Source organism: Callithrix jacchus, chromosome 12 (assembly GCF_049354715.1).
Source record: "Callithrix jacchus isolate 240 chromosome 12, calJac240_pri, whole genome shotgun sequence".
Taxonomy (NCBI): domain Eukaryota; kingdom Metazoa; phylum Chordata; class Mammalia; order Primates; family Cebidae; genus Callithrix; species Callithrix jacchus.
Window position 1 is genome coordinate 85,740,173 of NC_133513.1, and position 27,091 is coordinate 85,767,263.

A 27,091-nucleotide genomic window follows, 5' to 3' on the forward strand; every position below is an offset into this window, starting at 1 on the left:
TCTGGTCCACATGGGATACTTTGCCTAGTAACAAAGTTCGTTAAACAAAACTTGAGTTCTTACTAGCTACTTTAATCTTCAGATCTAGATAGAAATGGAGTTACAAGAAGTATCTCCAGATAGAATGAATATTGGCATTCATATTCAGCCATTTATTTAGTTACAGAATTACTCCATTTTATATGCACCTGTGTGGTCTTCTGCAAGCAAGGTCTTGAAACTCTAGCCTAGTCTCCTCACCCTGCCTTTCAATCTTTGGTCCAGCTTTTGGTGTACTCTTAGGACTCCATGGGCCCTTTTTCTTTCTCCTCCCCTACCTCCTGACAGTTATTTACATTATAAACAATCTACATTCTCTACCTTATGGTAAAGATAACTGTCTGCCTAGAATAAGATTTTTCAAGGACATCTGAGTTTAATTCCTCATGAGTTTAATATCAGAGTAGGTTTTATATTTTCCAGTTGGGATAAATACTTAGGCCTGACATCTTGGCAATCTTCCTTCTCCCCTTGTACCAAACCCTTTACATTTTGTCTAGATCCTGAGGGGAAGAACATGTTTCCCTACTTAAATTTTTTTTGTTATATATACAAATAACTCATGTTTTGCCTGCAGATATTTTTTGTTCTCTTAAAACTTCATAGATTGCCAATTTGGAAGATACTTTTGTTATAATCACAGCTTAGGCTGCATTCATTATTTTTTGTTTCCACTTTCATGTAAAGTGATTCAAACTAGTCTTCCAAGTTAGGCTGATATAGCAGAGTTTTACTCTGTTGTTATACATTTTCAATAATATCAGACACCTCCTTCTCTAATCTTTACTTAGAATATTTGAATACTTGGAATTAGGCCGAGTGCAGTGGCTCACACCTGTAATCCCAGCACTTTGGGAGACCGAGGTGGGCAAATCACCTGAGGTCTGGAGTTTGAGACCAGTCTGGCCAACATGGTGAAACCCTGTCTCTACTAAAACTACAGAATTAGCGGGGCCTGGTGACACATGCCTGTAATTCCAGCTATTTGGGAGACTGAAGCAGGAGAATCACTTGAATCTGGGAGGTGGAGGTTGCAGTTAGCCAAGATCATGCCATTGTACTCCAGCCTGGAGAACAGAACAAGACTCATCTCAAAAGAAAAGAGAAAACAGAAAACTTGAAATGATTTATTATTATTGCACAAAATAAGTGAAAATGAATATGCTGAAGTTATTTAGTTTACTAAAAATGAAATAGTCAAATTGGAGGTATTACGAGAAAAAAAGATTTGGAATCTCTTGAAGAAAACTTTATATAATAAAGTCTGGAAATCATTTTTATATATCTTACTGGGAAACCAGGATTAATGTGTGTTTTTAAAAATACCCTTAAATGCATGGCTAACAAAAACAAAGACACTGTAATAGGGGGGAAGTGGGCGTTATTGTTTTTAAACTTTTAAAGATAGTCCAAGGGGGCCGGGTGCGGTGGCTCACGCCTGTAATCCCAGCACTTTAGGAGGCTGGGGCGGGCAGATCACAAGGTCAAGAGATCGAGACCACCCTGGCCAACATGATGAAACCCTGTCTCTACTAAAAGTACAAAAAATTAGCTGGACATGGTGGCATGTGCCTGTAGTCCCAGCTACTCAGGAGGCTGAGGCAGGAGGATCAGTTGAACCTGGGAGGCGGAGGTTGCAGTGAGCTGAGATCGCATCACTACACTCCAGTCTGGCAAAAGAGCAAGGGACTACAGGTGCCACCTCTGTCTCAAAAAAAAAAAAAAAAAAAAAAAAGGAAGATGGTCCAACAGAGGAGAATTAGCAGTCCCCAAAATATGAAAAATTATTTACAAAATGAGAATCTGCATGAGCCAAAAAGTAATTTGATGACAGTACTTTAAGAGATTTCAAAAATTAGTCATCAATTCTTTAAAAATTTAAAAGATTGAAATTGACCCCATGAATTATTGGGACCATAGACAATATTATGGCAGAGATGATTCGTATTACTACACATTTATTGACTATCACCTATATGGTAGGCATGGTGTATGTAACTACTTCCCAGGAGAGTCTTGTTCAGTGGAAGAACTCCTGATTTGTTTTTGTTGAAGAAAGTATTAGGAGTATTCTCACCCACCCTTAATTACTTTTATATAAATACACTTAGTTTGATATACATGCACTAAGTGTGCATAGTTATGTTCTTGATTTGCACTGTTGAATAAATACATATGGATAGTAAATTTAAACTAAGTAAGCTGGAGGCAGTGCCTCACACCTGTAATCTCAGCACTTCAGCACTTTGAGAGACCATGCCGGAAGGATCACTTGAGGCCAGGAGTTTGAGACTGGCCTAGGCAACATAGTCCCCTGTCTCTACAAAAAATAAAACAATTAGGCAGGCATGGTGGCACCTGTAGTCCCAGCTACTCAGGAGGCTGAGACGGGAGGATCGCTTGAGCCCAGGAGGTTGAGGGAGGGTGCAGTGAGTTGTGATGGCACAATAGCACTCCTGTCTGAGTGACAGAATGAGACCCTGTCTCAAAATTAACTAAAATAAGGAAAACCCAAAATTCTGTTTAGTATGGCTATTATATTTCATTATTGCAGAATGTTCTATTGGACAGCATCATTCTAAATCTAATCAATAAGCTAGATAATACATCAATATCCAATACTGGATGGCATCCCCTTAGAATTTACTTATTTATGGTTTGTTCAGTTTCTCTTCACTCATTTAAGAAATTTTCATTGAATAATCATTATGAGTCAGGCATTGTGCTAGGTGATAAGAACGAAGAAGTGAAAGTACTGTCCCTACTTTCAGGGAGTTCATGGTTTGGTGGGAAGACCCAGGCAGATAAAGAGTTACAAGGCAGCAGAGTGAGAACTGAAGTTAGGCTGTGCAGAGGAAGTCACAGTGAGAACACAGAAGAGAGACATAACCCAACTTGCAGAAATAATAGAAGTCTTCCCAAGGAAGATGATGACTGAAGGATAAATAAGAGTTTACCCAGATGAAAAATAAGAAGAGGAAGGATGCTCTAGGCAGAGGGATCAAAGCATCATGGAAAGAGAGTGGTATATGCACAGAGGTACAGGTAGTTTGTTGTGGTTTAGAAATTACGGTACCCCTACGGAAATGATGAGATATGGCTGGCAGATGGACAAAGGCTAGATTGCAAAGGACCTTTGTTTTATTTTGAGATGATGGGGAACTCTTGAAAGATGTTAAGCTGTGAAATGGCACAAATCACATCTACATAAATCCTACTGGAAGAAGTGGATGGAGAGGTTGCAACAGAAGCAGTGAGATCAGATAGGGGTGTGTTTAAGTAACCCAAGTAAGAAATGAGGATAGTGCAGAAGCAGCTTCTCCGCTCCTTCTGGAATCTCTCCCTGGTTCAGCCTGCCTGCCTCCACTCCTGCCTCCATCATGTCTATCAGGGTAACCCAGAAGTCCTACAAGGTGTCCACCTCTGGCCCTGGGGCCTTCAGCAGCTGCTCCTTCACAAGTGGGCCCAGTGCCCGCTTGAGCTCCTCGAGCTTCTCCCGAGTGAGCAGCAGTGGCTTCTGGGGTGGCCTGGGTGCAGGCTATGCTGGGGCCAGCAGCATAGGCGTGGGAGGCATCACCGCCATCACCATCAACCAGAGCCTGCTGAACCCCATTAAGGTGGAAGTGGACCCCAACATCCAGGCCATGCGTACCCAGGAGAAGGAGCAGATCAAGACCCTCAACAACAAGTTTGCTTCCTTCATTGACAAGGTGCAGTTCCTGGAGCAGCAGAACAAGATGCTGGAGACCAAGTGGAGCCTCCTGCAGCAGCAGAACATGGCTAGGAGCAACAGGGACAACATGTTTGAGAACTACATCAACAACCTGAGGTGGCAGCTGGAGACCCTGGGCCAGGAGAAGCTGAAGCTGGAGGCGGAGCTTGACAACATGCAGGGGTTGGTGGAAGACTTCAAGAACAAGTATGAGGAAGAGATCAATAAGCATACAGAGATGGAGAATGAATTTGTCCTCATCAAGAAGGATGTGGATGAGGCTTACATGAACAAGGCTTCAAGACTCCAGCCTGGAGTCTCGCCTGGAAGGACTGACTGACGAGATCAACTTCCTCAGGCAGCTGTATGAAGAGGAGATCCAGGAGCTGCAGTCCCAGATCTCTGACACGTCTGTGGTGCTGTTCATGGACAACAGCCACTCCCTGGACATGGACAGCATCATCGCTGAGGTCAAGGCAGAGTACGAGGAGATCGCCAACCGCAGCTGGGCTGAAGCGGAGAGCCTATACCAGATCAAGTATGAGGAGCTGCAGATGCTGGCTGGGAAGCATGGGGATGACCTGCGGCAAACGAAGACTGAGATCTCCGAGATGAACAGGAACATTAGCTGGCTCCAGGCTGAGATCGAGGGCCTCAAAGGCCAGAGGGCTTCCCTGGAGGCCGCCATTGCAGATGCTGAGCAGCACGGGGACTGGGCACTCAAGGATGCTCGTACCAAGCAGCAGGAGCTGGAGACTGCCCTGCATCAGGCCAAGCAGGACATGGCACGGCAGCTGCGTGAGTACCAGGAGCTGATGAACCTCAAACTGGCCCTGGCCATCGAGATCGCCACCTACCGCAAGCTACTGGAGAGCGAGGAGAGCCAGCTGGAGTCCGGGATGCAGAACATGAGTATCCATATGAAGACCACCAGTAGGTGGTCTAAGCTCTGCCTATGCAGGCCTCACAACCCCGGCCTCAGCAACAGCCTGGGCTCCAGCTTTGGCTCTGGCATGGGCTTTACCTCCTTCAGCCGCACCAGCTCCACCAAGGCTGTGGTTGTGAAGAAGATTGAGACCCGCGATGCGAGGCTGGTGTCCGAGTCCTCTGATGTCCTGCCCAAGTGAACAGCTACAACAGCCCCTCCCAGCCTTCCCCTCCTGAGGCTGCCCCAGAACCTGGGAGGGAGACCGCTGTGCAGGGGAGCACAGGGAACAGGAGACCCACCCGACCCTCACCCCTAGCCCTACAGGAGACCCACCCGACCCTCACCCCTAGCCCTACAGGAGACCCACCCGACCCTCACCCCTAGCCCTACAGGAGACCCACCCGACCCTCACCCCTAGCCCTACAGGAGACCCACCCGACCCTCACCCCTAGCCCTACAGGAGACCCACCCGACCCTCACCCCTAGCCCTACAGGAGACCCACCCGACCCTCACCCCTAGCCCTACAGGAGACCCACCCGACCCTCACCCCTAGCCCTACAGGAGACCCACCCGACCCTCACCCCTAGCCCTACAGGAGACCCACCCGACCCTCACCCCTAGCCCTACAGGAGACCCACCCGACCCTCACCCCTAGCCCTACAGGAGACCCACCCGACCCTCACCCCTAGCCCTACAGGAGACCCACCCGACCCTCACCCCTAGCCCTCAGCACCCATGGAGTTTACTGCATGGGGACCCGCCTCACCCATGCCTCCAGCTGCAAAACAAGTCAATTGCTTTTTTTTTTTGGTCCAAAATAAAATCTCAGCTACCTTGGAAAAAAAAAAAAAGAAATGACGATAGTTTGTACTAAGGTAGAAACAAATTCACACTCGAGATTTTTAGTAAGTATAAACAACAGGATTGGCTGCATTTGGGTTTTAAAGAAATAAAGGGACAAATACGAAGCTATGAATCAAATTGAATAGCATATCATTACAAATATCCTCTGTGCCAGATGATTATCAGGTCACAAAATTGCCTTCCACCCCTTAAACAAATTTGAGAAAAAGCCCTGACTGTTATATAGTGAATTTAACTTCCATATTGGTTAGATTTTTAAGAAAGATGTGATAAAATATGAGAGACCGAATACTTAATCAGATTCCGGATTAATGGAGTAAATGCCATGAAACCTGAATTTGTTATCTAATCCTGAGGAAGTCACTTCCCTTTTAATTTTTCTACCTTATAAATGAAGGACTCAGCCAGGCGAGGTGGCTCACACCTGTAATTCCAGCATTTTTGGAGGCTGAGGCAGGTGGATCACTTGAAGACAGAAGTTTGAGACCAGCCTGGCCAAGATGGTGAAACGCTGTCTCTACCAAAAATACAAAAATTAGCCAAGCATGGTGGCACACGTCTGTAATCCCAGCTACTTGGGAGGCTGAGGCATGAGAATCACTTGAACCTGGGAGGAAGAGGTTGCAGTTAACCAAGATCACACCACTGCACTCCAGCCTGGGTGACAGAGCAAGACTCCATCTAAAAAACCAAACAAACAAAAAAACCACAATGAAGGACTTGGCAGCTTTTAAACTGAGTCCTTAGGGGACTGTTGGGCATGTTTCAAAAGGGTTGTCTCTTTCAGTTGTAAGATTTTATGATCCATCATCTGCATGTCCTATTTGCTAAAATAAGTGATTGTAATGCTCAGAGCAGATGGTATGTGAGAAAGTACTTAGTAAACTTTAAATATATACATTTATGGTACCATTAATTTTGACACTGAGCTCTTTGGTTTACTGCCAAGCCATTGGGGCTTAAACTATAGTATCTTAAACAGGAACCTAGGGAGAATAAAAATTATTTTAAGATTATTTTTAATGTAAGAAAATTGGAGTGATTAAGTAGATAATATATGTCTAATTGAAATTGAGCTTTTTTTTGTGCCTGATAAAATGAATCTCCTTGCATCATAAGAAGTCTTTATTTATGAGTGTATGTGTATCTATCCACGGTGATGGTAGAAGCTAAGGTAGCATTTACAGCCTTGGTTAAGAACCACTAGGGATTTATGGTAAACTGTTACAGACAGTAGCCTAAGACTGTGGCCAAAAAAGGCCAATAAAATGCTGGATGGTCTTAAGTTGTTTTTTTTTAATACAAGACCTTAGTTTGTTACCAGGCTGTTGTGCAGTGGTGTATTTGTGGCTTGCTGTAGCCTCAACCTCCTGGGCTCAAGTGATCCTCCTGCCTCAGCCTCCCTAGTAGGTGGAACTACTACAGGTACATGCCACCATGCCTGGCTAATTTTAAATTTTTTTTTTAAAGATGGGGTCTTGCTATGTTGCCCAGGCTGGTCTTAAACTCCTGGCTTCAAGCAGTCCTCCAGCTTTGTCCCAAAATGCTAGGGTTATAGTCATGAGCCACCATGCCCAGCCAAGAAAAATATTTTTTTAAGTTAGAAAACACCTTTACTTTCAACACCTTTTATAATTATAATATAAAAGACTAACATAAAATAATAATATACTTTATAGTATAATATAAAAAGTATTATAATTTTACTTATCATTTTTCAATTAAAATGTAATAGTACTAAAGAAAGACAACTCAAGTTACCTAGGGCATAGTAGGGGGTAATGGCGATACCACTGTATGAAAGCATACCACTTTTCATTGTATGAAAAAAGTGATATGAATAAATTGTACTAAATATTGAAAAGCATGGCTAGATTTGGTTACTACATCTTGGTTTTTTAGAAAGAAGGGGTCTGAGAATGGTGGATTTAGTCACTTATCTGATGACCATAACTACTTAGTACCTAGCAGAGAATTGAGAACAAAGGGGGAAAAGTGGTACATCTCTGAGTAACCAAAAGGTTACTCATTCTCAAAAGTAACCAAAAGGTTACTCATATGCTCAAATGTATGTATATAAAACCTGTTAACCTTACTAGTAGGAAAGACCCTTGCCTAGGTTGTATTTACTCTTACTTTAGACACAATTCCAGTAATTGATTAGCTGGCTTACCTGCTCAAGAAGAGTAAAGATAACATTAATAAGAGAGATGAGGGAGAAAGCAGGGAATAAGAATTCATGTTAAAACTACCAGGGAGAAGGAAGGAAAATTAGAAAAGCTAGACACAAGAACTCAAATAGCACAGCTTTTTAATAGAACAAAAAAAAAAACAGCCCCTGGGAATTTTACTTTATAGAAAAAAATGAATTCTTAATGGTGACCCAGAGAATTATGTACATTTTAGAATTTTGTAAAAAATGCTTAAGATTTAAAAAGTTTCTGATACTTAAAGCAACAATTATACAACAGCAACAGAAACTTATTTTGAACTTCCCATTCCGCAGAGATGCCAGATAAATTAGGCTGTGCAAGTTTTCTATATTTATTGTTTTTAATTGTTGATTTTGAGCCTTTCTAAACTATATTTCACGCAGAATATACTAGACTTAAGAATTACTTTTGTTATTCCAAGAACTTTATAGGCTGAACTTATAAATAACTTCCAAAACTCTGGCTCAGATAAATTCACAAATAAAACATCTATAATGTTCTCTAAGAAAATTAAAATATCCAGCCCTTTGGGAGTCCAAGACAGGGGTATTGCTTGAGGCCAGGAGTTCGAGCCCAGCCTGTGCCATGTAGCAACATCCTCCCTATTTCTACCACCAAAAAAAAAAAAAAAAAAAAAAAATTAGCCAAGTGGGGAGGTGCATGCCTTTAGTCCTAGCTACTTGGGAGGCTGATTGCTTGAGCCCAGGAGTTTGAGGTTGCAGTGAGTTATAATCATGCCACTGCAGCCTGGGCAACAGATTGAGACCCATCTCTTAAAAAAAAAAAACAAAGAAAATTAGAATATTATTTGGGTGGGAAAATGATTACAGGCATTCTTATCAGAGAAGCTTGCATGTAAAATGACAGGGTCTTTTTTAGACAATATTGCAGTTGTCTTTAGTTTAATTAAATAAGCTATGTTGGTAGTATTAAGAATGTTAAGCCACAAATGATTATTGAAGGAATCTTTAGAAGTTTTTAAAATTCTTTTTGATTTTTTAGTTGAGGCGTGAATCCTTTATAAAAAAAATTATTAAATGACATGAACAGACATTCCTTCATCATCCTGATTTTTCCACTTAGAACATTTTACCTATTGTCTACATGTAAAGTTGACTTCTCACCTTGGTGTCTGCCTTTTATTGCCATAGCTAGAGGTAGCATTTTTTACTAGCACATATTATGTAACAAAGCAAATGTTTCAAAATATGTTGACAGCCATGGAGTTGGTATCATTTTAAATGCTTCTACAATCATTCATATAGGCTAAAAAGAGTCAGAAAACTTAACTTGATTGAAGTATGCTACTACTCTTAAATTTTATGTAAGATAACTCTTCTAAATTTATTGTGATTAAGGATTACAGTGATTAAATGGCAGATTAGAAATTTAAAAATTATTAAAATACTTGAGGTAATGGATGTGGAGAACTTTCTCAGTAGTGGAAATTGAAGGTTATAAATGATCCTCATTTGAAATGATTATGTGTAAATATTATAATGCATTTATAATGAGTAGAAATTAATTTAGCAGTTAAACCTCTTATATATTTTGCAATCTTATTTTTCTTTTTTTCTTCTTTTAATAGTGTTTGCCAGCTCTGAGCCTGTGCCAGGATTCCAGGGGGATACGCTGCAGTTAGCATTCATTGACCTCAGACAAGTAAGACATAATAATGTACTTCTCATTTGTTGCCTTCTACCTCTTGCCCTCCCTCGCTTTTTTGTTAATGCTACAGGAATGCCCGTTTGCCTTGAAACAACCTATCTTAAGAAAAATGCTTCCTTGATAACTATGTATTTGGTACTTCTCTTTGAACCCATAATGCATTCAGTACCTCAACTTCATGGAGCATTCTTACCAGTGAATATTTAATTTGTTTAATAGTCATTACCTGCTAAACACATTACTAAACCATAACTTTGTAGTTTGGTTTAATGACACTTGATATTCAGTTATTTCTTAATAATTTCATGGTTATATATGAAAATTGGTGGTATTAACATTAATATCAGGACCCAAGTTAAATGTAAATTATTACAACCTGGAAAGTAACCCCTTGCATAAAATTTTTTCATTGGTAAAGAATGCTATTTTTATAATTTTCTGTTGGTCCCAGAAAGAAGGATTAAATAAGTTTTAAAAATGTGATGAGACATTTACATAATTCTTTTCTGATCATAATATGCTTAAGTCGAGTAACAAATATGATCATTTAAAATATCTATTAATTTTACTACTCTGACATCTCTATTGTCATTTTATTTTCCTCTCTTTTTCCACCTCTCCTTTTTTTTATTCTTTTCCTCCTCTTTTCTCTTTCCTCCTTTTTTTTTCAAGTCCTAGGATTAAGTGGTTTAATAAAGCTGGGGGAAGGGAGTCGTAGTAGGAAAGGAGGATCCAAGTTAGAGGGCTCTGGAGTGCTCGAATAGACAGTTGGAGTGACTGTGGCCTTTGCAAGAAGAACCATATGGAGATTGAATTAAAACAAAGCCACTGTGGTATCAGTCTATTAATGATTCCCATTCCCTTCAGGGGATAGAGATGAGGCTTCATCATTGGTATGAATACTGTCTACCACAGTGATGTTCAGTGCAGGACCAGTTTGAGCAGTTACAAAACTCTGATTTCAATAAATATTTGAGAATATAGATGATTCCAACCTAGTGTTCCATAAATACTTATCGTCTGTTGTATATTCATTATTTGCAGAGGAAAGATGTGATTGAAATAAATATAAAAGTAATATGAGAAATAGTTTTATCCTGATGGAGCTTAAAAATGCTTTAGAGAAGTAAAACATATACTGGTTAGGAGTCTTTGTAAGACAACAAGTCATGTGGAAATAATTGGTGTATCTTCAAGCTCTGAGTTTAGAATGAGACTGAAAAAGCCATTCTTGTCTCCAAATTATGTCTGTAAAGTATGGTACATATAAAATATATTCATATTTGCTTCTGTTTGCAATCAATGCTCAGATATTATGTCGAACAAGGAACACTGTTATAGATGACCTAGATCTCGATGATTAACCTTGCTGAGTTGGGAAAGATAGTAGAAAATGAAGATGGTGGTCTCTATTAGTCATTTATTTAGAAAACTGTCTTCTCTTTATCAAAGAATTTTAAAAATTTGCTTTTTGGAATATTTAAATTATCACTGGCTAAGTAAATGATTATTATTTTACCTGATTCTATATTTATTTATTTGTTTATTTATTTATGAGACAGAGTCTCACTTTGTTACCCAGGCTGGAGTGCAGTGGCATAGTCTCGGCTCACTGCAACTTTCACCTCCGGGGTTCAAGTGATTCTGCTGCTTTAGTCTCCTGAGTAGCTGGGACTACATCACAGTGCCCAGTCAGTTTATTTATTTATTTATTTTTAGTAGAGATAAGGTTTTCCCATGTTGGCCAGGCTGGTCTCAAACTCCCAGCCTCAAGTGATCTGTCTGCCTTGGCTTCCCAAAGTGCTGGGATTACAGGGGTAAGCCATAGCAACCAACCACTGTGATCCTATTTTAATCAAGTGTTTTAAACTTTGATATTTGACATACTTCCCCAAATTTCAAATTCTAAAATTGTCTTTTTGAACTCAGACTTTGGCTATTCCAGAAAGAGTCCCTGGAAGTTCAAGAGAGATATATATTAGGCTTATTCGATATATGAAAATTATATGAGAAACATTATGAAATAAGAAATGGTATTTAACTTTCTTTGAGTTATATTTATACAAATATCTTATTCATGTGTTCCAAAATTATATTGGACTCCTGAAATTCTGATGTCTTGATATTTGTGATTAGTCATAATTATGTTAAATTATTATATGCCAGAAAAATAACAAAATTCCCTTGTCAACTGGTGTATTTCACCATGGCCAATATTCTGTCTTTGGTCATCTACAGAATATTAATTGTTTTTCTTTGATTCTCCTCCAAAAGCAGTTTACAATTGGCTACAGTCCAAAATGTGTTTCTTTTTTAAGAAAATTTATGGAAAACACCCTGACAGTAGGCAGAGGCATACAGAGGTATATAATGGACTCTGGAGACTCAAAAGGGGAGGGTGGGAGAAGGGGAGAGAGATTTAAAATAACTGCGTATTGGGTACAATGTATACTGCTTGGATGATGAATACACTAAAATTGCAGACTTCACCACCATAGGATTCTTCCATGTAACTGAAAACCACTTTTACCTCAAAATCTATTGAAATAAAAATAAATAAATAAATAGATTTTTAAAAAGAAATATATTCTTTATGCAGATCATCACTCACCATCTTTGACATAAATCATACTCCCCTATATGTAAAGATTAAATAAGACCTCATAACCAAACAGCAGTGTACAGACCATGGTTACATCTGAATTTGAGCAAACCAGTTGTAAAAAAAATGTGAGGGGGGCAGATTTGAGATAAACAGGGAAATATGGATATTAGCTATTTGGTATTAAATTACTTCTAAAAGGTATAATAATGACATGGTGAATATGTTTTTTAGATGCTTTACTAGAGGCATAATAAAACATTATAGGTAAAATGAAATAAGTACATATATATGTAAGTTATACATGTTTTCAAAATACATTCGAAGATAAAAAAAGTAGAAAAAAATTACTCAGTCTTACTACCCAAACACATCATTATTGGCATTCTGTTTTATTCCCTACTGGTCTTTTCCCATTCATTGTTTTCCTCATGCATACTCCTACCCTTACCAAAATATGATTCCTGGCATACTGTCCTCACAATTCCTTCTTTGTATTTCAGATAGTGTTTGCCTCTTAAATCTTAAAAAGGAACTTTTTTTTTTTACCAGATATTTAAGAGCCATAAAACCCAAATATAATGCGTGTAACTTGTTTTGATCCCAATTCAGACAAATCAATGGGAGAAAGCAGGGAAATGTATTCAGTGGTTTATTTTTAAATACTTTAACAAAGAAAAATTATTGATAGTAGCTGAATCTGGGAGGTGAGGAAGATAGGTTTATTGTGCTATTTACTTTCATGTATGTTTGAAATTTTTCACAATAAAAATAAAAATATTAAAGTAAAAAGAAAAAAGACCTGGAAAAATGCTCTTAAGTACATGTGACTAGTAACTTTGGAAATCATACTATTGAGCTAGGTAAAAAAATTTCAGGACTAATTAAAGGGCTGATACATTCATAAAGATTGCTAACCCAACATCAAGCAAAATAAGAATTGCATGGAACTGAAATGATGATGGACTAAAGTGATTTTTTTATTATTTTATTTTTAAATGTTAATCTATTTACTTATTTATTTAGTTTGAGACTGGCTAATTTTTGTATATTTGGTAAAGATGGGGTTTCACTATGTTGCCTAGGCTGGTCTTGAACTCCTGGGCTCAAATGATTCACCCACCTCAGCCTCCCAAAGTGCTGGGATTACAGGTGTGAGCCATGGTACTTGGCCTAAAATGATTTTTTGATGACTTTTTATTTAAAACATTGCTGATTCTTTATATATTTTGTTTTCCAGAGCCAAGAAAATTTTTTCTTGCAAGCTATTCATAACTTACAACAATTAGTTAAAATATACTTATGAACAAAATCAAAACATTTACCTTGCTCTCTACGTGATTTTTCTCCAGAATTTAGAAACTATCAATAAATATTCTTGTTTTATGACAATCTAATTATTTACATAAGTTCAATAAGAATCTTTTCTTTTGTAAAAGGACACATTGAAAACACTGGTTATTTTGCCAAGGATTTGACTAAAATGTCATGTTTTCCTATATAGCCAGACTGCTTTGAGGGACTGAGGTTGACTTTATAAAGCCATTAAAGTTTTTTTTTTTTTTAAAAGACTGGTCCTGTACCTTATCCACACAGTTCCCTTATAAGGTTCCTGACTTTGGGGTAAGTAAAAAACGTTACTTTCTGGCAGGCCTAAGAACCTCAAGATATTTTGAGGACCTTGAAAAGAGAAAAATTCGCCCAGTTCATACTGATACTACAGGCACAGTCTGATGGCAGATGCTTAGCTTGATTTCCTACCCTTGAGGCTTTTAAAAGTCTAATCCAAAATTCCTTATTGAAAGTTCCAGCAAAGTCCATTTTTAAAACATCCATATGGTAAATTGCTATTCTTGCTGCACTATACAAATAATGTGGCCAAATACGGTAAGACTAAAATTTATTTTACAGATACCTGATTTTTTAAAAAGGGGGATTTGAAAAAATACATATTAAAAAAAACTATAGTATACCTGTTTTTAGATTCTAGTTTTATTCATTATTTTTGGTTTTTTATTATTTGACTACAATTTAGACTAAATTCTAAATTCTTTTTTAGCTACAAGTCTCCAAACTAATGTTTTCACACTTTTCTCACATAAAATTAGTAAAAATTAAAACTCTGCTTTTCTTAAAGCCCTAAATCTAGAACTTAATATAAACAAACGTCAACAAAAGTCACCAGAACAACTTACGTATTAACAGCCTTTGTGCCTACAGATATATGGACTGTTCAAAAAGTTTGCTTGAATACCAGATCCAAACTATAATAATTAAAAAAAAAAATCTGTCAGATTGCCACTGCAACCTGAAGATACTTCAGAGATTCTAAAAATTGGTTTATAGACTACTCCAGACATTGACCATTGTTTTTCTTCTATTTCCATAGAGATGCTTCTTATTAAAAAAATGTTTGCCTACTTTATATAAAGAGGCCTAGCTTTGAGGACCCATCTGCAATGCTGTCTTCTAAAATAAGACACAGTGGTTTAATTGGACTGGCCTATTCTCAAAAATATGAGACTGATTTAATGAAGATCTTTGCCGTTGAGCTACTAACTTGATTTGTCTTTCCACAGCCACTAACTCAGTTTTTAATATGTGAAACTTCTAGGGAAGTTTTAGACAAAGAAATGTTGGGGCTCAGGAACCCATCTAAAATATGGGTGCTTTGACTTGCTGAACTTAAGAAGCAGCATCGAGGTCTCTTTGACCTCCTTCCCACCCCCGCCCAGCCGCTGCCCCACCATCTCTCAATACTTTGTCTCTTCCAAAGTATAGGAGAAAGTTGTTCTCTGAAATTCCCTCGTCTGCTTTTTTGGACCTGTCAAGGAAGAATACAGTTACCTCTGGTTCCTTCTCTTGTATTAACTAAACTCATCCAAGAAGAAAGACTGAAGTCTGTCAACACACCTGGACAAACTTTAGTCACATATCAAACCATTATCTGTAGGCTAAACAGATTTTGTCTCAGACCACTGTATGTTCTTTGTTCCCATTAAGTTCCCCTAAAAATCATTCACTATCCTCCTAAAATCATCCATACTTTCCCCATCTCCCTTTCCCCTAAGAAAAAAGATATGGGGTCAGGTATAGTGACTCATACCTGTAATCCCAGCACTTGGGAGGCTGAGGTAGGAGGATCACTTGAGTCCAGAAGTTCAAGACCAGCCTGGGCAACATAGCAAGACCCTACCTATAAAACAAAGCAAAACAAATCAACAAAAACATGTAAGCATCTAACAAGCAACTCTCCCTCATGCATGCTAATAAATTTATATGCTATTTCTCCTGTTAATTTGCCTTTTGTCAATTGATGTTTTAAACTTCCAAGAGTGAAGGTTTTCCCTTTACCTCTACAACTCTCAACTTCCATTTCAGTTTACCAGAAGAGATTCTTTCTGTTGACAGTAGATCCATTTCCTTTAGAAGGAGTTCTCCCTATTGCAGTACTGTTTCCCTGAACAAGGTTATCTAATATTGAAAACTGGATTTTTTAGCAAGTTGAAAACAGGATTGAATGTGTGTGCATTTCCCAGTTAGTTTAAGGTCATTTAGTGGGGTAAGTTTCCTACTGGTATAAGTTGCAAGGACATAAGTATGTTCTTCAATCCAAAGGACAGCTTTAAGAGGAGATGATTCCATAATAATTCTCATTATATATGAATAATCTATTTACAGAAAAAATCTATGTGATATTTTCTCCATTGTATATGAATTTTTATGGTGGTAACTAGTTTATATGATGTTAACTAGTTTATAATCTTATTGTAGGATTGTGAATGGGACCACATAGTTTATGAAACTATTTGTAAGGATTCTGTTCCTTGATTTTTCCAGATAGATAGATGGTTGGTTTAATGCAGATTAAAACACTGATCCCAGGTACTTTCTTCCTTCAAAGACAATCATCATTTGACAGCATAGAAGGCCTCTTCACAAGTATATAGCTCACTAGGGAATCATTACTAAGACATACTTATAAATATTAATAAACATCTCAAGTCATTTTTGTTGAATTTACTTTTCAAGTATGTGCACTTAGAAGGCATTAAGTCCTGGTTGACTTTTCCTCATCAAGGTAATCTAAGAGACTTCTAACTTAATTTTTAAATTCTATTATGAAACATGTAGAATTATGAAACCTATGATGACATGTAGAACTGTTAGAATACAAAATTTATTTAGAAATAACTAAATATGAAACAATTTTTGAGAATGGTTGTAAATATGCAGTGGAAGAGACCAGTGGATGGAAAATTTTTGATGAGTTATTTTATTACATTTTAATTTTTCTAGTTTTAAAAGGTGCTTAAAATATTTTTTTCTGATTATTATTGTCAAAATTCAATCATACTTTATTCTTGGACTTCTGCATTCCAAAAGAAGAATATTTAATTCCTTAGCTGCTAGATCACTGTGGCATGGCTTGAATTTTATTATTTTAACAGCGTAGACTTAATAAATTGAAAAAGATAGTTATTTTCACCTATATTTGGTTTTTTGCATATATTTGTTTTTAAAATTAGTTTACAAATAGTTAAGTGGTGAAATGCCAAGTATGGGAATTGGCAAAAAGTAAAAATAAAACTGGTCTTCAAAAGTTAAGTCTCACATCAGGTAATATAAGCTTTTTAAAATCAGATGTTTGATTATTTAAATAAGGATGCTTTAAAGTTTCAATAGGGCTTTTATGTTCCTTCATAAAGATATTTTATAACATATTGCTTTAACACTTTTATATGAAGTAGTATACCGCCAAACATAAAGGGTTGCTAACACCTTTATTTACATTTTAGTTGGAGTTCTGCACTTTTCCTTCTTTTTTTTTAGTCTGTGATCCATTTCTGTCTTAATAGGGTGGTTGACAGTTCTTTTCAAGTATACTTAGAAAGGCAAAAGAGCCCTTTTCATAATACTTATAAGGGGTCATGCTTCTGTTTTTTAGTTTGAATTTGATACTGCTTCATGATTTGCTATGAAAGATTAGGAAGTAGGTCCAGTGGTCAGATTTTACCTGCCCACCCAGACTTTGCCCTGAGGTCAAACTCCTGTTATTTGCTGTTCTGAATAGAGGAGTTGATGACAAGTATGAGCTGATACAAGAGGAAAGTTAGAACTATATCAAAGCTGAAGGCAGGAGAATTGGGACTCTATGAGAGGCTAGCTAAAAGATGGATCATCCGGATTGCCCTCTTCTAAGGAAAAGGAAATAGCTGACCTGTGAGTGAAAAGACTTTATCATCCTGCCAATCACATACTTGCTAATGGAAGCCAGTTATCTCAACAACGTCTTAAGTCCTACTGCCCTAATAGACAATGTGGAGGATTAGCGGTACTGGTGCCACATTATGTGAATATGCTGCCTTAATCAATTTAAATGTACTTCGTGAATATGATTTGTTCCTGTAATTATTTTTTGGAAGTAAAGCCTATCATCCTGTTACCTCCCCATTCTGAAATTAAGTCACTAAATAATGAAGGACTTAACATACTTATTTGTGACTGTTTTCTTTTACAAAGACTATATATTTTGTTAAATATAATCTTTCAAGTGGATTTCAGATGAATATGTGAAATTCTTTTGGCAATATATAAAAACTTAAAAATTTTTAAAACTGTTATAAGATTCTTTGTATTATATGCAGTATTCAGTGATAATTTTTTATAACACATTCTTTTTTTATAACGCATTCTTAATACGTAAAAATACTTTATTAAATATCACTAAGAAATGAGGTGTCATATATAACAGAATTTTTTAGATGACCGAAGATTATTTTTTAATTGTCAAAGCTTTTTAAATACAGCCATTTTGTTGGAAAACTTTAAAGAAAGCATCTCTCACTTTCATAGCTTCTTAATGGCATATAATTTTCACAGTAGATTGAGTATCCATTGCTTTAATACTATACTAAATCCTCTTTTACTGATCCTGTTTCATTTTGTGAGTAGTCAGTTATACTGGCAAGATATCATTATTTCATTTGATGGCATCTTGATAATCTTTTAGAAAATATGGCAAAGTTTAGGTAGGTTGAATGATAAAGCAGTAAGGTGGGTTTGAAGCTAATGAAACAATCTTTTGCCCAAAGAATGCTGGCTGATGTATCATTACCCTAGAACTTTGTTTCCCAAAGGGTCTTTCCAGGAACACTGATTTCTCAAGATGAGAAAAGGTTTCCAAGTCAGATAAGTTTGGGAAGCACTTCATATTTTAACCCCATTTAGAGACCATATTTATTAGAATTTTTTTTTTTTTTTTTTGGAGAAACATTTTTACTCCATCGCCCAGGCTGGAGTACAGTGGCATAATCTTGGGCCACTGCAACCTCTGCCTCCCAGGTTCAAGCACATCTCCTACCTCAGCCTCCCGAGTAGCTGGGATTACAGGTGTGCATGACCACGCTTGACTAATTTTTTTTTTGTATTATAGAGATAGGGTTTCGCCATGTTGGCCAGGCTGGTCTCAAACTCCGGACCTCAGGTGATCCACCTACCTTGGCCTCTTAAAGTGCTGAGATTACAAGCATGAGCCCCTGTGCCTGGCCTTTTATTAGAATTTAATTTCCTTTTTCTTTTTTGAGACAGAGTCTCGCTCTGTTGCCCAGGCTGGAGTGCAGTGGTGCAGTCTTGGTTCACTGCAACCTCCACCACCCAGGTTCATGCGATTCTCCTGCCTCAGCCTCCCAAGTAACTGGGGTTACAGGTGCACACCACCACGCCTGGCTAATTCTTGTGTTTTTAGTAGAGACGGGGTTTCACCTTGTTGGTCAGGTTCGTCTCAAACTCCTGACCTTGTGATCTGCCAACTTCGGCCTCCCAAAGTGCTGGGATTACAGGTGTGAGCCACATTGCCTGGCTAGAATTTTAAAGATAGAAATTCTGCAGTAACCCAGCATTTGCAAACTCATTACAGGGCATCTCCCTCACTCATTTTGGGGTTTATTACATGAAATATCCTTTGGCAGAGGCTTTAAGGAAGATGCTGGCAATGCCCTCTAGATGTCTTTCTTTAACAGTTTGGCATCAACAGTTTTCTTTCCTTTTTTTTTTTTTTCTGGAAAGCCCAACCAGCAGGGATCAACATATTTTTAAAATAATGATTTGAGTTAAGACATAGAAAAAATATGAATTGCATGCATAGATTACATAAAGCTAGGAGAGTTACCCAAGATGACAGGAGACAGAATCAAAGTATTCTCAGTAGGCTTGAGTGATGAGCCAAAGCCAACGAAGTTAAGTTTAGTCAGAAAAATATTAAGTCTGTGTTTAACTTGTTAAAAATTAAGTTTTTAAAATTTTAGGATGTAGGAAATCTAACTTATAATGCAAAAAAGATCTGGTAGTTTTAGTTAACCTCCATGAAATAGTGTGGTTGTCATTCCTAGACTGCACTCATGAAAGTGTGGTATTTGGGTCAGACATCTGTGCTTGGGGGCTGTTAAGACTATGCCTGACTATTGCATGATGCCATAGACACTCACAAATTGGAGAGCACCTAAAAAGAGAATTACGAGGCTAGTGAGGGATGAGATACTGTGTCATATGAGAGGCTGTTTTTACTGGACATTTAAGTTAAAGCTTAGAAGTGTAGCTTTGTACAGGAATATAAAATAGGTTTTCATTAGCCTAGATATAAGTCAAGTGTACTATTTTCTTCTTCCAAGTATTATCCTATGCCATCATAATCATTTTACTTACCCCATTCAGGATTAGATCTTGTTTTCAAGCATTTAATTTCAAGTATTTAATTTATTTCAAGTATTTTAATTTTGACCAAACTAGAGAAAAGAGGAGTGGTCCTTCCTTTGAACGATATGTAGAGAATTTGAAAGGGAATTCTAAATGTGCAAAATATATGTGGATCTCATAGCACTTTTCAAATAAATGTTTTATTCAAGTTTAGTATGCATTCGGGCAAATCATATGTATACTGCTGCTGATTTTTGACCAGGTGATTATATCTGTGGAACACTTAGATCAAGAAAGAGAACTTGACCAATACCTCAAAAGAGACCCTCCCCACCCCACACTGTGCCTCTTTCTAGTCATTATTCTCATCCCTCTCAAAGGATAACCACTATCATGACTTTTAACACCGAAGATGAAAATAGCCTTAGTTTGAACTTTGTATACACCAAGTCATGCAGGATAACTTTTGGTTCTGCCTTCTTTTGCTCAATGTCTTTGAAATTTATCCATGTTGGTACATATAGCAGTGGTTCATTCATTCCCTTTGTTGTACAGTCTGCCCTTATACAAATATACTGTAATAATTTATGTATATGTTCTGCTATTGGTAGACATATAAACTGATTCCACTTTTGCTATTACAATGGTACTAACATGGTCATTCTTTTGCATGTCTTTTGGTGAATGTATGCACACATTTCTGTTGAAGTGTCTACCTAGGAGTGGAATTGCTGAGTCAGGGTGTATACATATGATCGGTTTTAATAGATACTGTGAAGCAGTTGTGCTAGTTTATACTTCAGCCATCAGTGTAGAGAAGTTCTAGCTATTCTGCATTCCTTTTACCACTTGGCATTGTCTGCCTCTTCCTTTTTAGCCATTTTAGTGGCTGTGTGGTAGTTTTACACTGTGGTTTTAATATACAGGCATACCTTGCTTTATTGTGCTTCACTTTGTTGTGATTCACAGATAATGTGATTTTTACAAGTCTAAGGTTTGTGATACTGCTGCATCCAGCAAGTCTTTCAGTGCTGTTTTTCTAACAGCATATGCTCACTTAGTATCCTTGGTCACATTTTGTAATTCTCATAATATTTCAAACATTTCGTTATTACTATATCTGTTTTTGTTCTGTGATCAGTGGTCTTTGATGTTGCCATTTTAATTGTTTTGGGATATCATGAACCACGCCCATGTAAGATGATGAACTTAATAAACGTGTGTGTTCTGACTGCTCAACCAACAGCTGTTCCCCTCTGTTTCTCTCCTGGCGCCTCCCTATTCCCTAAAGAAGTAACAATATTGAAATTAGGCCAATTGGCCGGGCGTGGTGGCTCATGCCTGTAATCCCAGAACTTCGGGAGGCTAAGGCAGGCGGATCACTGGAGGTCTGGAGTTCCACACCGGCCTGACCAACATGGTGAAACCCCATCTCTACTAAAAATACAAAAATTAGCCAGGCGTGGTAGTACATGCCTGTAATCCCAACTACTTGGGAGGCTGAGGCAGGAGAATTTCTTTAACCTGGGAGGTGGAGTTTGCAGTGAGCCAAGATCGTGACATTGCTCTCCAGCCTGCACAACAAAAGCAAAACTCCGCCTCAAAAAAAAGAAAGAAAGAAAGAAAGAAAGAAAGAAAAGAAATTAGGCTAATTAATAATCTTACAATGGCTTCCAAGTGTTCAAGTGAATGGAAGAGTCACACGTCTCTCACAAAAGCTAGAAATCATTAACTTAATGAGGAAGACCTGTCAAAAGCGGATAGACCTCTTGCACCAAACAGCCAAGATGTGAATACAAAGAAATAATTGTTGAAGGAAATTAAAAGTGCTACTCCAGTGAACACAAGATTGATAAGAAAGCAAAATAGCCTCATTACTGATAGAGCGAAAGTCTGAGTGGTCTGGATAAAAGACCAAACCAGCCACAGCATTCCCTTGAACCAAAGTATAATCCAGAGCAAGGAAGGCCTAACTCTTCCATTTTATGAAGGCTGAGAGAGGTGAGGAAGCTGCAGATGAAAAGTTTAAAGGTAGCTGAGGTTGGTGCATGAGGTTTAAGGAAAGAAGCCATTTCCATAACATAAACATGCAAGATGAAGCAACAAATGCTACAGCATGTAATTTATCCAGAAGATCTAACTAAGATAATTGATGAAGTGGCTATACTAAGCAAGACATTTTCAGTGTAGATCAAACAACCTTCTATTGGAAAAAGGTATCAATTATGACTTTCATAACTAGAGAAGAGAAGGCAATACTTGGCTTCAAAGTTTCAGAGGACATTAAGACAGTCTTGTTAGGGACTAATGCAGCTGGTGACTTAAAGTTGAAGCCAGTACTCATTGACCATTCCAAAAACCCTAGGGCCCTTAAGAAGTATGGTACATCTGTCTGTGCTCTATAAATGGAACAACAAAGCCTGATGACAGCACATCTATTTATATTGTGGTTTGTTGAATATTTTAAGCCCACTGTCGAGACCTCCTGCTTAGAAAATAGGAGTATCTTTTCAAAATAATACTGCTTACTGACAATGGACTTGATCACTAAGAGCTCTGATGGATGTGTACAAGGAAATAAATGTTTTCATGCCACTAACACAGCATTCATTCTGCAGCCTACAGATCAAGGAATAATTTCAACTTTCTTTAAAAACACATTTTGAAAAACTATAGCTACCATAGAATAGTTTCTCTGATGGATCTGGGCAAAGTCAACTAAAAACCTTCTGGAAAGGATTCACCATTCTAAATGCCACCAAAGACCTTTGTGATTGGTGGTGGCTCACTGCTGTAATCCCAACATTTGGGAGGCTGAGGCAGAGGACTGCTTGAGGCCAGGAGTTTGAGACCAGCTTTAACAATATAAGGAGACGTTGTCATATGTTATTTTTTAAAAAATTAGCCAGGTATGGTGGTGCTTGCCTGTAATCCCAGCTACTCTGGAGGCTGAGATGGGAAGATCGCTTGAGCCCAGGAGGTTGAGACTTCAGTGAGCTGTGATTGTGCCACGACACTCCAGCCTGGGCAACAGAGCAAGACCCTGTCTCAAAAAAAAGAAAAAGTTTCCAATTCTCCTGGATGATTTTGAGCGGTTCAAGACTTTTAGTGGAGGAACTAACTGCAGATATAGTGGAAATAGCAAGAGAACAAGAAGTGGAGCCTGAAAATGTGACTGAATTGCTACAATCTCATGATAAAATTTGGATGGATGAGGTGTTACTTCTAACGGATAAGCAGAGAAAGTGGCTTTTTGAGATGGAATCTATCCCTGGTGAAGATGCTGAAAACACTGCTGAAATGACAACAAAGAATTTAGAATATTACATGAACGTAGTTGATAAAGAAGTGGCAGAGTTTGAAAGGATTTACTCCAATTTTGAAAGATCTTCTACTTTGGGTAAAATGCTGCCAAACAGTATCCTATGCTTCAGAGATAATATTTTGTGAAAGGAATAGTCAATTGATGCAGCAAACTTCATTGTTGTCTTTTTAAAAAATATAGGCACAGCCATCTCAGCCTTCAGTAGTCACCACCCGAATGAGTCAGCAGCCATCCACACTGAGGGAAGAGTTTCCACCAGCAAAAAGATTACAACTCACTGAAGGCTCAAATGATCATTAGCAGTTTTTTCATAGTAAATTACATTTAATTAGGGTGTGTAGATTGTTTTTTTTAGACACAATGCTATTGTACACTTAATAGACTATAATGTAAATAGAACTTTCATTTGCACTGGGTAACCAAAAAATTTGTGTCACTCACTTTATTATGATAATCGCTCTATTGAGATTGTCTGGAACATATGTACAGTATCTTTGAAGTATGCCTGTTTATTTCTTGATGACTTATAAAATTGAAATTTTTTTCATCCATGTATTTGCTGTTTGACTATTCTCTTTTGTGAGTAACTTGCCCATATCTGTGGCCATTTTTCCCTTTTGGGTTGTCTGCGTCTTACTGATTTATAGAATTTATTTGTATATTCTGAATGGGAGTTCTTTGTCAAGTCTGTGTATTGCAAATATGTTCTACTCTGTTGCTTGTCTATTCACTCTTAATAGTGTCTTTCGATGAGCAGACGTTGATAATTATAATGAAATCAATTTATTATTTTTATGATTCTTTTAATGTCCTGTTTAAGAAATCTTTGCCCACCCCTGAAATCATAAAGATATTTGCCTTTGCTTTCTTCTGTAATTTTATTGTTTTACCACTCATATTTAAGTTTATAATCCATCCAAAGTTAATGTTTATGCATAGTTTGGGATGTAAAGTTCAAGGTTTATTTTGTTCCATATGGTTATTCAATTGACATAGCGTGATTTATTGAAAAGAAATGGATCTCATAGTGTTTTAATATAAAATAACACATGAGACTATGAGATATAAATGATACTTGTTTCTAATGTACAAGTAAATTGTTTTATTTTGTCTTCCAGTTAACTATATGCCTGTATTTCATGGTTCATGCAATTCCTCATGAGCAAATTAATGGATTACAGGTTGGGGGTTTTTAAATATCAGCCTACATATAATCTTAGCACATCAAAGGTAGTTTTAAAAATAAAACAGTTCTAGAGCAAATATTTATAACAATATATGCAATATAAAAGAAAGAAAAAGCTAAATTATAAACCTTATAAGAAGCAGGCCTTTTTCGTTCACTGCTATACATCTATGTCTTAGGATTATCATGGCACATAGTAAGCAATCAATAAATGTTGAATAAGTAAATGCAGATCTTTTAGCTATGCTTAAAAACATTTTTTTTTTTTGCTGTACAGCAATACTTTATGTTCCTTATAAACAAACATCCTTTAAAGAAACTAAATTTTTTTTCTTTTTAGTTTTTGGTGAAATAAAATTTTTTTATTTTTGGTGAAAGTATTTCTAAAAATATATTACCCATTTCTCTGCCTTCTCTATAAGTGTAACAAATATAAACCTTTTTTGATTTCTCTTCATTGACATTAGGGATAATAAAAATAAGTAATGTCAATTATTTTTAAGAAATATTATCATCTCTTCAAGACCAACTGCTTATTAATTATAGATAAAGAAATATTTTGAACAAGGGAATAGTAAGAATTTAGATGAAGGCAGTATACATCTTAATTAAGTGATCAGCAATGACTGATATAAAGCAGCACTTAAGTAAATCAGCATTTTCTAAACTTGTTTAGGACAGTCATGGAGAAAGTGAACTATGGTCAAATAAGCATAGGAATCTTTACATATTGTGTGTCTTGTAAATTCACAATTTCATTAACATATTAAAGGCTTTGAGAAGTCCTAGAGTAAAGGTATAAGTCATATTTTCCCCCAGAACTGTTTGAGTATTGAATCCTTTTCAACATGAAAATCTCTTTACCATCCTGCAAAGGAGTACTCTATGGCATACATTAAACAGACGTACCTGGATCACCATTACATTAGTCTATTGGTTCCTGCAACTATATGGTTAAAACAGAAGATTATAATAACAAATGAATAAACTTTTCAGGAGATGAAATTTAAGTATGACAATGAAAATAATACAAAAATGATGAAAAAATGGTAATTTTTTTTTTTTTTTTTCTGGGAAACAGAGTCTTGCTCTGTTGCCCAGGCTAGAGTGCAGTGATGCAATCTCAGCTCACTGCAACCTTTGTCTCCTGGGATCAACCAATACTTGTGCCTCAGCCTCCTGAGTAGCTAGGACTACAGGTGGCTAATTTTTTGTATTTTTAGTGTGGAGACAGGGTTTTGCCATGTTGCCCAGGCTGGTCTCAAACTCCTGAGCTCAGACAGTCTGCCTGACTTGGCCTCCCAAAGTGCTAGGATTACAGGCATGAGCCACTGCGCCCAGCCAAAAAATGGTAAGTTTTCAAAAATGATTTGAAGTTTAAAAAAAAAGCATTCAGATAATTTTATGAAGGATGATAATTACTAGAGAATTAATGCTGCTTAGATGCAGAAAACCAGTCAGTCATACAGAATAACTTGTTTTTAAGAAGCATGAACGGTAACACAGGATTCCTTGTGAAGAATGAAAAGATTTAAGTGGGAAATTAAAATACCAGCTCATGTAGTATTCAAATCCTAACAGTTGTCAGATTCCTTAGTGAATCATCAGGGCTCTTGTTACTGAGCCACAGTCTGCAAGTATGCAGAGAAAGTATACAGTCTCCAAGTATGGAGAGAAATAAAGAATATGTTTTTACTTTTTTCTTTTATACTTCTTATGCTATATAAATTATAAATGAGATGGGAACAATTTGAAGGGTAAGTGTTTTAGTAAAATGATCAAGATAGGTTCTTTGTTTTTCTGTTTGTTGTAGAGTGATAGTATTATTAACAAAAAGGAAATACAGTTAAAGTGACATTTTTCAAGATACACCTTCACTTAAGCAAAAAACCTAATTCTTGCCAAAATAAGAACCTTAAAGTCAAAACTTCCAGGAAGAAAATAGTATTACTATTTAGTGCTACTAAAAATGTGATGAAAAAAAAGTTCTAAGTCCTTTAGAACATACAGATATTTTTGGCTCAGATGGTTTACTTTTCACGTTAATTTAGCTGTGAGCACCTACAGATACAGAAAGAGAAGGGGGCAGAGGAACAAAAGCTACTTTGTTCAGTTGATCTCTTTACCTGACACCAAGCCCTCCCTGCCAAGGTAAGAGAGGAAATTTACACCTAGATGTGTTATTTTTCCTGTCATCACTTCTTTGATGCAACATCATTTTTTAAAGAATACTTTTTTTGAAAAGTCATTTTGTCATCCTGCATATGAATCTTTTTATTAATGGAAACCAGGGAAGATTCTCTGCCTCCAGGAGTTCACGAATTATTTCTGAATGTAAAGCCCATTCTTTTTCATTTTTTAGTTGGTTTTTAACCTATCAGTTCTTGCAACTTGACTTGTTCTTATCCATGTCCTGATCCAATATGATCTCATTTAATTGGACAAGAGTGTAGTCCATTGCCATTTTAAAAAGAGCCACCTCCTAAAACTACCCCTCACTTCACAGATGTGTTTTCTAATAAGAAACAAATGCATAGATCATGAAGATATTTCTTTCATGATAAATTCTAAGTCTAAGCTTCTCAATATAATACACTACAAGAGGACTAAGTAGCCATTTAGCCATGAGCATTACTCATTTGACTACTCTTAATGTTCTGTCACTTTATAGAGAAATCTGTTATGAATAATTTGTAACATTTTACTGATTTTTTTTTTCTTTATCCCTCATCCCCACAGACAGGAATTGTTTGTAACATAGATTGCAGGCCAGGTGTGGTGGCTCGTGCCTGTAATCCCAGCAGTTTGAGAGGCCAAGGCAAAAAATCAGATGGGTGTTGTGAGGCACACCTGTAGCC

General features: G+C 37.1%; 1 protein-coding gene across 28 annotated transcripts in view; it reads left to right on the plus strand.

Moving 5' to 3' along the window:
- The window catches only part of EXOC6 (exocyst complex component 6), a 364,881-nt gene that overhangs the window by 308,916 nt on the left and 28,874 nt on the right, over positions 1–27,091 (plus strand). For all 28 annotated transcript variants that reach the window (XR_013525005.1, XR_013525006.1, XR_013525007.1 and 25 more), the window contains one exon: positions 9,346–9,419. Coding sequence is in view for 25 of the 28 variants with exons in the window: in XM_054243102.2 (XP_054099077.1) it covers positions 9,346–9,419 (74 nt within the window). In the remaining 3 variants the exon portion in view is untranslated. The remainder of the gene's footprint in view (positions 1–9,345; positions 9,420–27,091) is intronic.